Source organism: Gossypium raimondii, chromosome 7 (genome assembly GCF_025698545.1).
Source record: "Gossypium raimondii isolate GPD5lz chromosome 7, ASM2569854v1, whole genome shotgun sequence".
NCBI classification, from domain to species: domain Eukaryota; kingdom Viridiplantae; phylum Streptophyta; class Magnoliopsida; order Malvales; family Malvaceae; genus Gossypium; species Gossypium raimondii.
The window spans coordinates 32,881,212-32,897,893 of record NC_068571.1 but is presented as its reverse complement, the minus strand read 5'-3'; the positions used below and the strand labels follow the sequence as shown (position 1 = coordinate 32,897,893).

Sequence of the window (16,682 nt, the reverse complement as noted above, 5' to 3'; positions counted from 1 at the left end):
ACCTAAGATTAGCTTTAATGTTCAATTTGATACTCAAGTGTTTTTTCTTTATTTAGACTGGGTACCAAATTAGAGATTGAAGCCAAATTCAGGTATTAAATTGAGACAAAAAAACTCAAGTACTAAATTTAACATTAAAACTAAATTTAGATATCAAATGGTGTATTAATTTTTTTAGTAATGCATAAGAAACTTGATATATTTTTAAAAAGAGGTGTTAGGTTTTTCGTTAGAAAAGATTGTATTAAACAATGACAAATTAGATTTTTCTTTTGATTTTCAATTTTTCCTCCTATTGAAAAGAGATAGGATAACGATGAATCACATTTTCATACAATCCCTTCTCGATTTTTTATATACTAAAAAAATAATCCAACTATTATGTCATATAAAAAATACACAATCACCGTTAATTTTGGATTTTTTTTTTTTTTACTCGCAAGAGCATTATAAATCCATAGGCTATTATTTCCACTTCTTTTGAACACAAAAGTAACAAACAACTTTGGCAATTAGATTGCATCTTGCTTAAATCTTTTTCTTAGGTTAGAACCGATAACCCAATTTCTTTTTTGTTACATACCATTAGAAAATGAAAGCAGATCGTATCACTTCCTTTCTGCAATATATACCTGATTTATACATTCAGTGGGAGCCTGTAACAAAGGAGGCATTTATGTTTAGAACCATAAGAAATGGATTTTATTATACCAAGGAGGTAATTACATTTTTGTTCCTCGACATGCTATTTAAGCTTCCCTGTTCATAGGACCCAAGAATTTAAACTTGAATGCATTTACACTGTTCCCCAAAGGGTGGTTTGATTCTTTTGAACTACTAGTTCTTATATCGATACCTGTTCTGAGTGAATTGGTGAGGTCCGATGTGTTTTTGGCTTGAGACTTTCTTCGCTTGTAAGTCAATGGAAGGGGAAGATCATACTTAAGCCTCTTTGAAACACTAGGTTTATTTGTCTTCTCTGAATTTTCAACATTAAAATCACTTGGGGTCTTTATTTGGTTGGGAAAAGCCATAAACTTTTCCTGCATGCGATCTCCATTTCCTTTGTGCGTCTTTCCCACGTCAAAGTTCTTCCACAAATTCTCACCACCCAATTTGTGTCTCTTTGAATCAGCAAAGTCAACTTCCTTGCTTCTGAAAGTACAATCCTGGTGATTTAACATACATCCAGATCGCTCAGGATTCATTTTGCTACCAACAATGTTCTGCCATAGAAACGATGACCCGCTAAAACAACCTGCATTTCCCAAGATTGTACGTTCGGGTTTGGGGTCCCGTAAAACTTGGGCACCAACAAGCAATGCTGTTTGTGACCTTCTTGAGCACACTTTTGATAGCGGTGGAAGAACAGAAGGAACTTTGGTTACTGCTTTCAACAGAACCTTTGGCACTGATAGACATTGTTCCGATTTGTCACCTACAACCAACTTCTGATTGTGGTTGTGAATTGCATTACTGCCGGAAGTCTTAACCTTCAGAACACCCTTTGTGCTGTAGTTTGGAGCAATAATAGTCATTCCATCGGCAGATGGACTGGCAACAATGTTTTTTGTACTAACAGTTTCCCAAGTCTTCATTCTCTTTGGCAAATGGCACATGACTGAATCTAAGTTAGCATCCTCATTTAACAGATATCCATCACTTGGTACGGCATTAAGGTCAAGCAAATTGGAATCCCTGCAACTCCTCCTTGTTCTCCACATATAATGTCTTTCTTCAACACCAGTGCTCACACTACATTCATCCCACAACCTTCTCATGTCTGTGAACATTTGTGCCATTTTATCATGATAAGATCTTAACGTGTGGTAATATTTTCTCCTCTCAAGAAACTGCAAGGACTCTCTGAGACAACAAACCTTGGGAGGATAAAATCCACCTTTCAATCTTTTGAAAAATGTATCCATGGGATTCCCGAAATACAAATCACTACTACCGAAGAGCTCTTTCATGGTCAACCAAAAGGTCCATTCATCCATATCTGGAAGATTGGCTGATAAACAGAACCTGTCTTCCTCTGTCAAGCATGAGTTCCATGTTTCCAATGACAATATCTCCCTCAAATCAGGTAGATCAAAGAGTTCATACGGTATACTACAAATCTTACCTTCCAGCATGCACAGTTCACAGTTAATTCCCTCCAAGTCACAGTCATCGAGATCCTTACCCGAGTCTGCCCCATGTACAGGGTTATCTTCCTTTCCCTTGCCTTCATCTTCTAATGAGCCAGGAATGTGAACCTGACAACTATTATCCCCTGATTTCCAAGGGCAAATCTTTGTTATGCCCATAGAAACCAGTAGGATATTTGGTCTACAGAATAGTCATATGGAGATGCCAAACAAGAAGCAAAAACTTGATTCACTAATGAAATGTACCTGCAAAGCACAAAGTTTTTTTAGGGGAAAAGAAAAAGGGTAGAAGAGCAAGAACATGACATCCCAATTATAAATCTAATTTGACTTAAATCAAAACCAGCAGCATAGTTACCACAACAAACAAGGACAGCATAAACATAGTCATTTTTCACAACAATAAGCCAGTGCAAAATACATATCTAATACACAGTTCATTCCAGTCAAGGGAAAAGAAGAAAAGAAAGAGAAGGCAGCAAAAATAAGACAATGAACAGATTTACAACACAGGATCATAAATTCTTCATCTAGAGAAAATCAATCAAGTACCATGAGAGATAAATAAGATAAAACAGATGGAAATTTCAGTAAAAAGGGAAAAACATTAAAAGCTATCAAGTACAGAAGCAAGCAGCAGAGATCAAAGCATAACAACAGCTAAAGAATTATTTCATGTTTAACTATAAGAAAGAAAGAGGAAGACTCACAGAGTAGTAGGAAAGCGAAAGAGATGAAGCAAAATTGCATGAGAAAACAAAAACGAGAATTCAGGTAAAGGGGAAAGAAGGGAACAGTAAAGGAGTGCGTGCGTGAATCAATGTAGGGAAATAACAGTGATTTAGTTTTCTTTTACGTTTGGTCGCATTTCATAGAGAAAAGGAAATGGCGAAGCAAAAAGTAAAGAAAAAAAAACAGGAGGATTCACTTCAATATTAACCATTCAAAGTTTCAAGTCCAAAGATTGTTGTTCCTTTCTCTCACAGCTTTTTTGGTAGAACGGACGTACGTCCTGGCTCCCGCGTGGCAACACTGTAACCTGAAAGATACCGGTCGTCCTCCCATGCACAGGTGTTCACCATTACCCCTGGATTTCATAAACCTTTCTTTATTAATATTTTATTTCTTTCTATTTTTCATCTTTTTTTTTTATTTAAAAATGTTAAATTATTTACATTAACCATAACCTACAATATTCGCTTTTTCCAGATAAATTTTTTAAAAAATTTTAAAACTTTCGAAAAGTTATATAAACTAATAAATAATATTAATATTTGATAAATCAATGTAATAGTATTATAAAATTATTAAAATAATATTAAAAATACATCAAATAAATTTCAATAACTCACAATTTTTCATAATTATCCATGCACTTTCTTATGTGTTAACCGATGGATTATCTGCCCTCATCAATATTTTTAAAAATATGAAATAAATAATTTTCAAATATCAATAACATAATTACATGTAGTTTTAATTTTTACTAATATATCAAATAATTTTATGATATAAATTTATATACTAAAAGTACAGGATTTAATTTTGATTTTTTTTCATTTATTAAAATAACAACTTAGTAAAGATAATTACTATGAAAAATTATACGAAATATAAGATAAATTGAGGACACAAAAATAAATTCATTATTTATAATTTTTTTCATGATTATATAACTTGTATTTAAGGGTTGAGAAAGAGTTATGGGTAATTCTAGGCGTTGTATTAAAAAAAAAGGTTTTCACAAAACTAAAAAATCACGTAAGTATTTTTGGGGTCATAAGAATGCAATATGTCAAACACAAGATGCACACTAGCAAAATCAATTTCTAAACAAAATGTTAAATATTTCTAATCAATAGTCATGAAATTCAAAATTATAAATGCGATCAATCCTAATTTTATCAAGGATTTGTATTAGTACAAAATCTAAAATTTATTACCAAATTAAGAAGTTAGAAATCTCATACAAAATCAACATCCCAAAATCATTTAATTTTAAATTAAACTTTGCACACACACAAAAAAAGCCCATCATAAGTAAAGTTATAATCTTAATTTTTAGAGATTAATCAATAAATCTTGTAAAGAAACGAAGAATTGTTATCAAATTTTTAGAGATTAAAATATAGTTTAGTAAAAATTTTGGAAAGTGTGGAAAATAAGAGAAATTTGAGACAAAAATATAAATATTAGAAAATTTTGAGTTTTAGGAAAAATTATTTTATAATATTTTAGTGAAGGGAATTTACTAAATTTATAAACTAAAATACATTTTTAAGATTTAAAAAAATTGTGGCACAAGGGTGCCTCTTCGCCTAGTTTTTTTTTTTTAACTTTTATATTAAAATTTTAATAATATTATTATTCAAAATATAATTTTTCTTTTAATTAAGTAATTCGACTCTCGAGGCGAGTTCAATTGTCTTAATAGATTTGAAGTAATAATTATGCAATAATTAAAATTCCCCGGAAGGTGTCAAGTTACACATGAAATTTAATTTTACAATTAAGGGTAACTGTACAAAATTCGAAACCTATAAGTGTCAAATTTAGATGTAATTAAGTTTCCTAACCCTAGTAAGTATAATGTATAGAGCTCGACCTATGAATGTTGAGTTTGTAATTATTTAATTTTTGCTTATTTACCGTAAATCTAACCTTAACAAATATACTCCATAAAGCTTTTATAAAATTTAATTTTACACTTAACCCTAATAAATACTTTATATGGATATCAACACCCGTTGGTCTTGAGTTTATTTGGAAATTGAGTTTTTACAGTTTAATTCAACTAACCATAATTAATAGGTCTCCACTTCTTAAGGATTTTTAGGGTAAACTATATTAGTAGTGACCTAATTATTAGTAAATTTCTTTTTTAGTCATCCATTTATGAAAAGTTACAAAATAGTCACTCAACTATTCAATTTTGTCTTTTTTTGGTAACCCAACTATCTTGAATTTTTGGGTGTTTCCATTTTTACGTTAGCCCATTGGTAACTAAAAAAGACAAAATTGAATAGTAAGGCGACTATTTTGTAACTTTTCATAATTGTGTGACAAAAAAAAAAGAAATTTTCTGATAGTTGGGTGCTTACTAGACTTGATCATGGGCCGGGTCGAGTCAAAGTAAAATTTTTGGCCCATTTCTCAGGTCAAGTCGAGCTCGTGCCTAAAATTTTACCCAAGCCCGGCCCAATCATATTAATTTTTTATATAAAAATAAATCTAAAAAATATAATACATCAAATGCACTAAAAATATTAAAATAAATATTTCCCAACAAATTAAAAATACATTAAAAATAATCTTTATACTTAAATAACACTAAGATAATTGCAACTTAACATATGTATTACTCCTCTTAATTTCAATCTTTTAAACTCTACTATGGCTTTATTAAGGACGGTGAATCATATAACGCAAGTAGCCATTGATATGATTTTTTATTAATTTATTACTTAAGCAAGTATATATTTATTTGTCGTTTATATAATTTTAGTTTTAAAATATGTATAAATTGAATTTAGAAAATTGATTTTTCTTTTACTTTTTCATTTATGTACTAGGTTGAAGAATGAAACCTCTGAATTCGTAGTAACGTAAAGTATTCGATACTTGACAAAAAGGATGCTTGACTTAAAAGTCCATTTAAATTTAACGATTTTTTTTAAGGTGGTCAAAATGCATCATATTCTGTTGCAACCATCATTGCTCATTGTTTTGGTGGAAAGGTAAAGATTGGAGACTCTTACTTCCCACTTCCCCTGTCGCGAAGCGATGATTACATTTGAAGACGTAACCCTAGTCATCCGCATTCCAATTTAAAGAGTCATTATCGGGATAGTTGAATTTGATGTCGAGCCAAAAATGGGGAGGTTACTTAGCCATTATCTTGATGACTAAAAAGATTTCAAAGGTAGTCGAGTGAAGTTCACATAGCTGCATACATTGGTCATGCACTCACCAACTAACAATATGAGCAATGAAGAGTTTGACCAATATTTTAGGGCATACATATTGTGCATTATCAAGGGACTGCTTATAGGAAATAAGTCTAATAGCCTTTGCCACTTAATGTATTTGTCATCACTAAAGGACTTCACTCGTGTATGCTCTTATAGTTGGGGGGTCTGCAATTTCAGCATTCCTATTTTGGGCCTTTAGCAATGAGATTGATTAGAAAACAAAATAATTGAATGGTTGTTGAACCCTCTTTCAAGTATGGCCCTTGATGCGAATGTCCTTTATTAATAAGTGCTAAAAATAACATGTTTTAACATCATTCTTAATGTGTCTTTTGGTGATTATTCGATGTTAATTGTGATTTTTATACTCTTAATCCTTTAAATTCATGTTTTAATGTTTAATAGAGCGCTTAAGAGAAAAAAGAACGAAAACCAGAGCGTCGGAGTAAACTGCAAGAGCTACACGGGCTAAACCACCCACACAAGCGTGTGGTAGGCCATGTGATTTTCATGGGATTGTGTATTGAATTGCGAAAAATCATGATTTTTAGGTTTTTCGAGCATTCTAAAACATATATATGACAAAAATAAGAAGATAGAAGTGAGCCGTCAGAGAATATTCAAGAAAACAACTCAAAAAACACCATTGAAGCTGACTTTGAAATAGATTTCCGTCAAGATTGAAGTTTCCCAGTTGATTTCTTAGGAAGTTATTATGAGTTTCTTTATTTCTTTGGTTATATTGTATCTTGGATGTTTCTGTTTTCAAGCATGAACTAATTTTCTAAATACCTAGGGAGATGAACCTTACGATGGATTTTGTCTTTTGATTTTTATTTTACGCAATAAATACTTAGTTTCTTGTTCTCAATTATGTGTGCTTATTTCTTGGTTTAATATTTCTAGATTATTGATCCATGTTCGGGATTCAAATACATACCACACATGAAAATGAAAGCTTGGCTGAAAGCTTAGTTAAACTTCCATGGTGTTTCGGTTCTTTAAAAGAAGATGATAAGAATATCTTTTTTTCTTTTCTTTTCTTTTTAATGTTTAAAACATTAAACAAATCATATAATTTTTATAAAAAATATAATAAATCATATTTTAATTAATAAACATTCCATCACCGCCCATTACCATTAAGAATGGTATATTACCATTTAAAGAGGTTTAATTGCACAATTGGTCCTTCAATTATTTTAAAATTTTAACTAAATAAGCTTAATTTCAATTTAACCTTAAACTAATTAAGACTTAATAAGAAAATAGCCCAAAAGCTATTGGATTGATCATATCCACCATCGCTTGGACTTTTTGACCTTGGTTTAATCACCATTTTGGCCCCTTTACTATTTTAAATCTATAGTGATTAACTTTGACCTCTTTTACAATTTAATCCTTTTACCTTAATTAACTATCAAATCACTAAAATTTCCAGACCAAACTTCAATACACCAATATAGTAACTTCATAAATATTTAATAAAAATATTTATGGCCTCTATTTATGGAAACAAGGTCTCGGTATCTTTTTTTGAAAACCACTTAACTTTTAGGGGTAACTACTTGACCATTGTTAACTATCCAATTAAAAAAATCATCGAATCAGGATTTACTAAAACACTATAACCAACTCATAAATATTAATAATTACTATTCACAGACTCACTTGTCAGCATTGTGGTCTCGAAACCGTTATTTTCGACACCACTAAAGAATAGGTTGTTACAACAAGTGAGGGAAATTTTAGAGTAACTTAACCAATAAGGAAGAGAATGAGAGTTTCAAGTAATACACCTCCTCACTTTACGGCTCAATTTAAATAGCCAAACGTATAAGGGAAGTTTGGTTGAAATAAATCGAAAGATTCAAATCCTCGAGCTCGGTAGGTGATATTTGTAAAAAAAATGGGGGGAAAGCGGGAATGTTTGCCAAAGCCAAACGATTATTAAGTATTCGCTATAAGTAATGCATGCTCAAATGGATCTAGTCCCATGACTTTGATACAGAGTACGCTAAAATACTCCGCCAGGAAGGTCAAAAAATTACTTGTTGATGGATGGCTTTTAATCATGAAAGGTCCGAATCCGCCACTTCTGCAGAGTAGTTTAAAAAGTTGGGAACAGGTTAATCTACCCAGGTGAATAGGGATGTCAACCTCTAAGTTAAGATTGGGTGGTCTTAAGAAGGAAAAATTTATCTGGACACTGCTCTAGATTTACCCGGAGTGAAAATTTTGAGGATGGAATTTTCTCTAAGGGTGGGGAAGTTGTCACACCCGAATTTCCAAAATACCTAAACTCAAGAAGGGGTTGAGTTTTTGATTGAATAGTAATGGAAAGTTAGGGTCAATAGCGAGATATTTAGAGAATTTGGTGGCTAGTTAGGTGAAAGTTGGACTCTTAATCTGATTTGGTTAGATTCGGATCGGCTAGTTACATAGTGGGGAACATAATAATTAGGATTGTATGGTGGTAATTGTCTGTAAAGATCGCGCCATGAGGGAATATATAGGAAGGGGGATGAAAGAATGAGAGGCCCTACATATTGCAGCAATCGTAAGCATGGATATCTAGAAAGGTGAAAATTGAGGGACTATTGCTAGGTTTAAGAAGCCGCTAACATTTGGTCAAGCCACAGTGACAAGAATAAGGAAATAAGGTGAGTTTTTACACATTGTTCCAAGGTGATAAATGATGATATGTTTATTGCATGAACTAGGGAATGCATGGGTAATCTGTGCATGAATAGGGTTGTAGTGTCACGATAAGTTAATTTCTATTGCTTTAAGATAAATGATTATTAGATGCATGTCTTTCATAATAACTGGGGATAAAACTCATGGGATAAATAAAGTTAGGATGGGAAATGAGAAGAGAACTTATTATATATCGCCTCGGGGGAAACTCCAAGCCTTACGGAGGGAATACTGCGATGTTCGAGCATCAAGGTTAGGTGGTGTAAATGAGGTAATGGGAGGAGGATTCGGGTAAAATGAGATCATGAAATGGTATTTACCGTAACAACGATATTGATTGGTCTTTCGAGGCGACACCGTGACGACGATATATGGCATAAAATCATAGATGAAAGACGGTATGGCAGTCTGGTATGTGGTACATAGCGTAAGACCATAGATGAAAGATGTCATGGTAGCATGGTACAATGTAAAGACATATGGCGTATGACTATCGATGAAAGACGTCATGGCAGCAATGTATAAGCTATAGGGTATAATGTGTAAGACCATAAATTAAAGACATTATGGCAACTAGGTATAAAGAGTAAGACAATGGATGAAAGACTCCATGGCATCAGTTGATAAGATGCTAGGATGGCAGATAGGTGTAAGACCACGGATGAAAGACTCCATGGCAACCGCAAAGCAAGTCCCTTGGGACTGTAAACATAGAATAGATAGTCCACTGAGACAGTAAACATGGGGTGGTCTACAAGGACTAAAGGAATATGATGAAAAAAGGGTGTAAGGCCTTAGCTAAGCTAAAGCAACTAAATGAATCCGTCGGTATATGGGTGCAAATAGTCTACCAAAATGTTAAACATAAGGATTATGTTGAGTCATACCATGGTAGTATGATGATACGACATTACAGAAAATCTGTCAGATTAGTAATGTGGATTGATCCACCAATAAGTAAGATGTAAGACCCAAAAGGGGAAGTTCTCTGAACAAGAGGTACGCCATGGACTAAGATTGAAAGATCAACATGAATGACACTATATTCTACAGGTATGCATAAGTGATGTGCGCCCGAGGGGCATGGATCTCTGAATTAATGAAGGGATTCACGAAAGGCAACGTGAAATAGGGCCAATAATATGTTAAATGAGTCCGTCAGAGAGATGACGCATATTGTGAGAGTAGAAAGTAGCAAAATTTGATCTAGTTGAACCCAAACGGTAAGAATTCGTAGGCGAAGGTCCACTAGGGCCAGAATAAGTCTACTGATTACTTAATGGATGGCAACTTGTCAAAAATAGTGAAGAACGAGAAAAGAGGTGAAGTCGGGGTATGGCAGAGTTAGATTGCCCCATCAAGTGATCAATGTTATGAAGGAACGTGCCTATGTTTCATATTGAGATTGAGTCAGGATAGCAAAAAGCCAGAAGGGTAGTGGAAAGACCATGACAACCTTGGTAAACTCGGTAGTATGCCATGAAAAAAAAGGGAGTCGAATTATTTGCCCAAACCTTGTTTCTTTTTGTACCATTTCAAGTTGGCTATATTATATTATTTAGTAGATTCTCACTATGTTCACTAGAACTTATAGATTTCACTACTTAATCGCAGGACAAAGTGTGACAAGAAAGGTGAATGGAGGGACCAAGCTAGCCATCACCCGATCAGTGTAGCGTAGTAGAAGTTGTTCGTGTATATATGGTGGCACCCGTAGAGGCCTCAGCTCAGGGGTTAAAGGAAAAATAATAATTGTAGAACCATATTGAAACAATAAAATTGTACACAGAAACTAAGGCCATAGGAAATTATTACGAAATCTTTTTAGTGTATGTTTAAGAGGCAATTAGGTCTAAGCGAATAAGTTGTTTTTAATGTAAATTTAATTATGGATGTATGATAAATTTTAACGGGTTCTTGTAGCATCCAGTACTTAGGCCTAGTGATCGGGTCGAGTATGAGGTGATATAGGAACTGCCTATAAGATTGAACGCCAAAACCACTAAATAAGTCCATTGTCTTATTGAGAGCGATGAACACTTGCGCTTGTCATGGCCTTTGTGTTAACATTGACTAAAATTTTTCTAATGACCTTAGTTGGCATTTTTTATACAGTGTTCTAAGAAAGATGTGTTTTCCTAATTGGTGGATTTCAAGAATCCAATTTTGTATCTTTAATGTTAGTTTCCATATTTTGTTAAATAGAGGCTTGTCTAAACCCTTCGTTTTGGAAAAAATGGATTAAAAAATAGTGTTTGTAGCATAGTGGTAGTCTAAAGGTATTTATAGTAATAAACTCTAGACCAAAATAGTATATGTGCTTTGAGCGAGGCAGTTTCGGTCGTTTCCTGGCTTTCTACCAAACGATCTTCTCCAGTATCGTCAAACCTCGGCTTACTTTGAGTTTGGGCTCAAACTATACGAACCGAATGCACATAATGAAAACTTTCTGTAATGATCCAGTTTCAAATGGTGTTGGAAAATGTAGTTTCGGGACCCTGTTTTCGTAAACCAAGTCTGTAAATATTAATAGGAATATTTATTGAGTTAATGTATAGATAAAATGAAATTTGGACAACCAATGTAGTCGGAATTGTAAAGTCCAATCACTCTATGTTTTTATTTAGTAAATGGCTTGGGTACTTAAATTGCAATTAAATAAAGGTTCAAAACAATAATTATACCATGTTAAATTACATGTTAGTGGACGGTATGATTAAGATACCAAGTAAAATAAGGTTTGTTTAATTAAATTAAGGTTAATTAGGTTAATTTACAACTTAATCCTTGTATATAAATGGAACTTTGGTGGAAAGGAAGAGAAGTTCATCTTCTCCAATCGATTCCAAGTGAAAAAAAAAAGTTGCTTGATGCCATTGTTAGGTTTTCCAAGCTTTTAGCCTTAATTTCAAGTAAGTCCCTAGCCATTTTTCTTTGATTTTTATTGAAATTAAATCATGGGAGCTTGATTTAGCTAACCCATGTACTAATTTGTGAAACTATTAAAGTTTTAGAAATTTTCCATAGTTGAGAATTTAATGATTTTGGTGTTAAATTGTTAGAAATTAAACTTAGTATAAAAAGAGACTAAATGTTAAAGCTTAATTTTTAGTTTTGTACATAAGGAACCAAATTGAATAAAATGCAAAACTGTCATGAATTGTTGGTAATGAAAGAAAATTAAGGGTCTCTAATGGGTTTTGGTGAAATCATATTTTAATCCAAAGCCCTAAAGTGAAAGTTATGCTTGTCTTGGTTTTATGGACTAAATTTAATAATTTGCAAAATTTTTAAAAATTGGTATTTGATAATGTGATGTGTTTTATGATTTTTCTTAGCTAACGACAACACCGAATTGTCTAAAGGGAAAGAAAAAGTGAAAATCATCAATGAGTGACGCACGAAAATCTCGGTTTGTACATTTATAATTTAATGTCAATTTTGTTGATTGCATTTGCATGTTTTCCTACATATGGGAGTGTTAAGGTGAGTATATGTTGATAGTATGACATATTTTGATTGAGAGATTGGTATGGATTATTGGAATAGAAGACTAAATTTAATAGAATAGAAAATATTGTAAATTGATGAAAATATGAAATTGACTTTGAATTGGGCTAAAATATGTTATGTTATGTGATAAATTGATTAACCACTAAACTCTATTGCTCAGCGTACAGATTGTTGATGAAAATAGTGTAAATTGAAATATGCATACTTAATGTTGTAATTGGATATATGCATACTTATGTGTAAATTGATGAAAATGTGTAAAACCAATTGGGCTAAAATAGTGTAAATGAGGATACTTAATGTTGTAATTGGATTGGGATGGATTAACCATTGAACTCTATTACTCAGCGTACAGTTTGTTTTCTCCGTGTGCAAGTTTAGGTGATTCTCGAAGCCCCGAGACTTGAAGCCAGCATCCAGACTATTGTTTACAACTCAACAAAGTTTGTAAATTGTATTTCATTTTGGTCTTGTGGCATGTACCTAGGTATTTTGGTTAAATGGTCAAATGGTCAAATTATATATGTTATAATCTTATGTTAATGCTTTGAATTTGTGTTTGGATGTGTTTATCTAGTTAGTTTTAAGCCATAAGGTTGTGAATGCACTACAACAAAACAGGCCTAAGTCATCCCGATGTTTCCTCCGATGCTTCCGAAAACATTGTCAATAGTTCAGTTGGCATAGGTTCTGCAACACTTTTGAAAAAGTGTCCGCATAATTCAACATAAGTCGACCTTTATTGAAGGGTTGGCAAAAACCTAGTCAAGGCCGATGTTTAGAAAATGTTGGCATAGGTGGAAATAGACAACGGAAAAAAAAGGTCAAAATAAAACATACATATGCCAACCTTTAAAGAGTTGGCTCATGCCCATGTCAAAGGTGACTTTAAAAAGGTTGGGATAGACCCGTCTAAGGCAACCTTTAAAAGGTTGGGATAGACACATCTAAGCCAACCTTAAATATGTTGGGATAGATAAGTCTAAGACAATTTTTTTTTCTATTTTTTTACTTCAATATTAATATATTTTCATAAACATTTATAGTGAATAATGATGGAAATCGTGCTTTAAATACAACTAAAAAATATAAAATTAAAATAAAGGTTGAATATTCACTACAAAAATCGATCCAACAATCAAAATACACTAACATTTAGCCGAAATGTATACCACCAGCATTCAACTGAATGTACAGAAGTAAAAAAAAAAAGGAAAATAAAATAATTGCTCTAACAACAAACAAGCCGGAACAAGTCCATTGAGGTCCAACATTAAATCCAATGAACCACCTGCACAACCACACCTCCATCAGAATCTCTTTCCTCCTTCATGATACTAATTTTTTTTCAAATGCACCTTCGAAGACTACAATATTTGAATCTCTTGAAATCATAAAATTCTCTTAATTAGAAAGGCAATCAAACATATTTAAAGAAGGTTCATGTGCAAAAGGAAAAGAATGAAATTTAAAGGGCAAAAGAGAGAAGAGATATAAACAAACACAAAGGCTCACCTCAGCTTCACGAGTCAATTATGTAAGAAGCAGTAAGGCTTCATTCCGTATAACTTGGAAGACCAACAATGATCAACATCGCAAAAAAAAAAAGAAAGGAAGTACATAATATCATCAATATCTTATCCAAAAAAAAACATTGAGACAAACATGCAATTTAGGTAAGATAAGCAGAAGGTTTATGAAGATACATACTCAAAAAGCAGACCTACAATAAAGCAGAACATGGAAGTTAACAAAATTTGCATAAAAAACAATTGGCTAATAGAATCCATTTAAGCAACAACCAGTGAACATATATATACATGACCTTAACCAACAAATGCAATAAGAGGAACAAAAACTTGTTGCTTCTGTAATTATTTTTTTCTAGAAAATGCAGAGTCCAAACCGTGCTTTTAATAAGAAAATCAATAGGCTAAATCTAATTTACAAACACTGAGAAACTATAGAACCAACACGAACTTATATATTTGCTAATTTGGTTCATCATATTAATTCTAACATCAATCTTGAGCTAAAACTATATCAAAATTTCAATTTAAATATGTATACATAAAAGATTTAGTAGAATAACATTAGCTCCAATCAATGAACGAGAAAGAAAGTAATAATTACAAGAATTAAACATAAAACTCAGCTTGTAATGAGTTGCCAAATCCATCTAAGCTCAATGAAGGAGCACAAAAAATCTTGAATTAAAAAGAACAAAAAAGCGAAGAAATATACAATTATTGAAAGTGAAAATCATTGAAGGAACACAAAAAATCATGAATTAATCATGCATTGCTTTCAACTTGAAAACTTAACATCAATACTAGCTATTAAGCTATTGTTCTATTTTCCTTTCCCACAATTTCTCCCAATAACCATATTGTAAACGACTAAAAGCTACTTCTAACTATGTTTCTCGGGTTGAATATAAGTGCTAAAATGAGTGTTACCACGTTAACATTGATAGCAATTGCAACACCAAAACCTTGGGAAATATCAATGAGGTTCCCAAATAGAAACCCTAATATATAAATCAACGTAAGAGGTTAGGCATAAAAGAGAAATTAAAAATGTGATCCTAAATCACATCCACGAAACAAAGGTTTGGGCTTGCCTTAGTAATAGAATGTTGGGATGGGCAGGCATTAACAACGAGGAGACCTCGACAAGTAGCGAGAGTCATTCTTCCAGCAGGGAGACCTAAGGCGGGATCTACCTCTCTCATTATTATTTTGATGTACCATATCATCTAGAGAGGTAGGCATGAAACAAAGTTAAAACAAAAATAGAAAAGCAAAGTAAAATAGATATTTATTGCTCAATCAAAGAGAAGGAAGAGAAAATTACCTGAGCTAAGGAATATAAAAAGACTTGGGCTCAGACTTAGACTCAGGAGGAAAAAAGGAAAGGAACAAGGTAATTAGTATTTAACTAATTTATTGAGAAACTTTAAAAATCACCATCTATCTCTTCATTCAGATTTTAAGGGTTTCACATTTTCTTTCTGCGTATAAAAGTAAGGAATTTGAATTTTGAATCCCTTAATGTCACAGGCCGCAGTTCAAAGCCCGTGATCATTGCACCAAATGCATCCGATGAAGGTCTATTGTGTAGATAGGGATCATTTGGCCCGCAAGAACTGGCCCGATTCGGTAAGCTGTTGGAGAAGCCTGTCAGATTGAAGTCTAGTTGGCCCGATAATAAAGAAATGTCAACTTAGGCTATTTTGGTAACTAATCTTAGAAGATTGATAGAATAATATCTTGTAAAGATTAGATTAGGTTTGATATGGCATATCTTGTAAATCCCTAAAATCAAAGAATATGGTTAATCTCGTTCGTCGATGTAAATGTATCTTGACTGTCGGTTTTTGAGAGCTCAACTATAAATAGAGAGCCTCCCTCTCATTTGTACTGACTCCATTCATTGTTTCATCATTCTTTATGAATAAGAGAATATTGAGAGAATTTACTTAAACACCTTGTGTGCGTTCTTTCTGTTGTTCTTTTGTTGTTGTTTTTGACATAAATTGCTTCCGCTATAAAAATTGGTGCCTTGAAAGACTTCTAAAGGAATTCTCACTTGAGTAAAGGCTGACTCAGGCGAGTTTGGATGAATGAATCGCCTAAGGCCGCACGGATCACGAGATGAAAGATCTAGCCTCGTGACACTAGGGGTTGAAAGCAAAAGATTAAGCTCTGAAAAGATATTGACGGGATTAGGGTTTAAGAGGATAAGTGGACGAGCTTTTATTTAATTTGTTGGTAATGAAAAAAGTGTAAGATAATATTTTTTGTATTAAACAAATAGATAGTGTAAATTTAATGAAATTTTGGGTATTAAACAAATAGAGAGTGTAAGATAATATTTTATTTAATTTGTTGAGTTAGGCCAAAGACAACACAAAAAAGTTTGGGTTAGGTCTAACATTTGCAGACGAAAAAAAGGTTGGGATAAATCATGAGCAAACAAAGGCAACACAAAAAAGGTTGAGTTAGAAAAAATATTTGCCAACTAAAAATAAAAGTTGGGATAGGTTAATAGTTTTCCAAATCTTCCTAAAAAGTCGGGATATGATTAGATTTTGCCAACACCCAAAAAAGTTTAAAGATACAAATTTAAACAACCCAAAAAAGGGTCAACATAGTCCAAAAAGAGTCGTGTTAGGCTTTTCATATGGAAACACTTTTATATAGTTAGGAAAGGTATAACAAAAGTTGGCATAGTGTTGAAAAAAACTGACTCTTATTTAAGTGTTGCCTTAGGCATACATAACCCAACCCTTATACAAAGAGTTGGCCAAAGAGTACGTCGGTAAGTCTATCCTAACACTTAG

At 32.8% G+C, this 16,682-nt stretch overlaps 1 protein-coding gene across 3 annotated transcripts; it reads right to left on the bottom strand.

Moving 5' to 3' along the window:
• Positions 1–579: 579 nt before the first annotated feature.
• LOC105795338 (hypothetical protein) lies at positions 580–3,232 on the bottom strand. Of its 3 annotated transcripts, none has more exons than XM_012624932.2 (2): positions 3,094–3,232; positions 580–2,399 (listed from the first exon to the last, which is right to left on the bottom strand). In XM_012624932.2, the coding sequence occupies exon 2, from the start codon at positions 2,310–2,312 to the stop codon at positions 750–752; it is 1,563 nt and encodes a 520-aa protein (XP_012480386.1). In that variant the 5' UTR covers positions 2,313–2,399; positions 3,094–3,232; the 3' UTR covers positions 580–749. The 3 variants fall into 3 exon arrangements, with proteins under 3 accessions (XP_012480386.1, XP_052489223.1, XP_012480378.1); XM_052633263.1 differs by lacking the exon at positions 3,094–3,232 and adding an exon at positions 2,512–2,826; XM_012624924.2 differs by lacking the exon at positions 3,094–3,232 and adding an exon at positions 2,864–3,087 and having other exon boundaries at positions 581–2,399.
• Between the last annotated feature and the right edge of the window lie 13,450 nt (positions 3,233–16,682).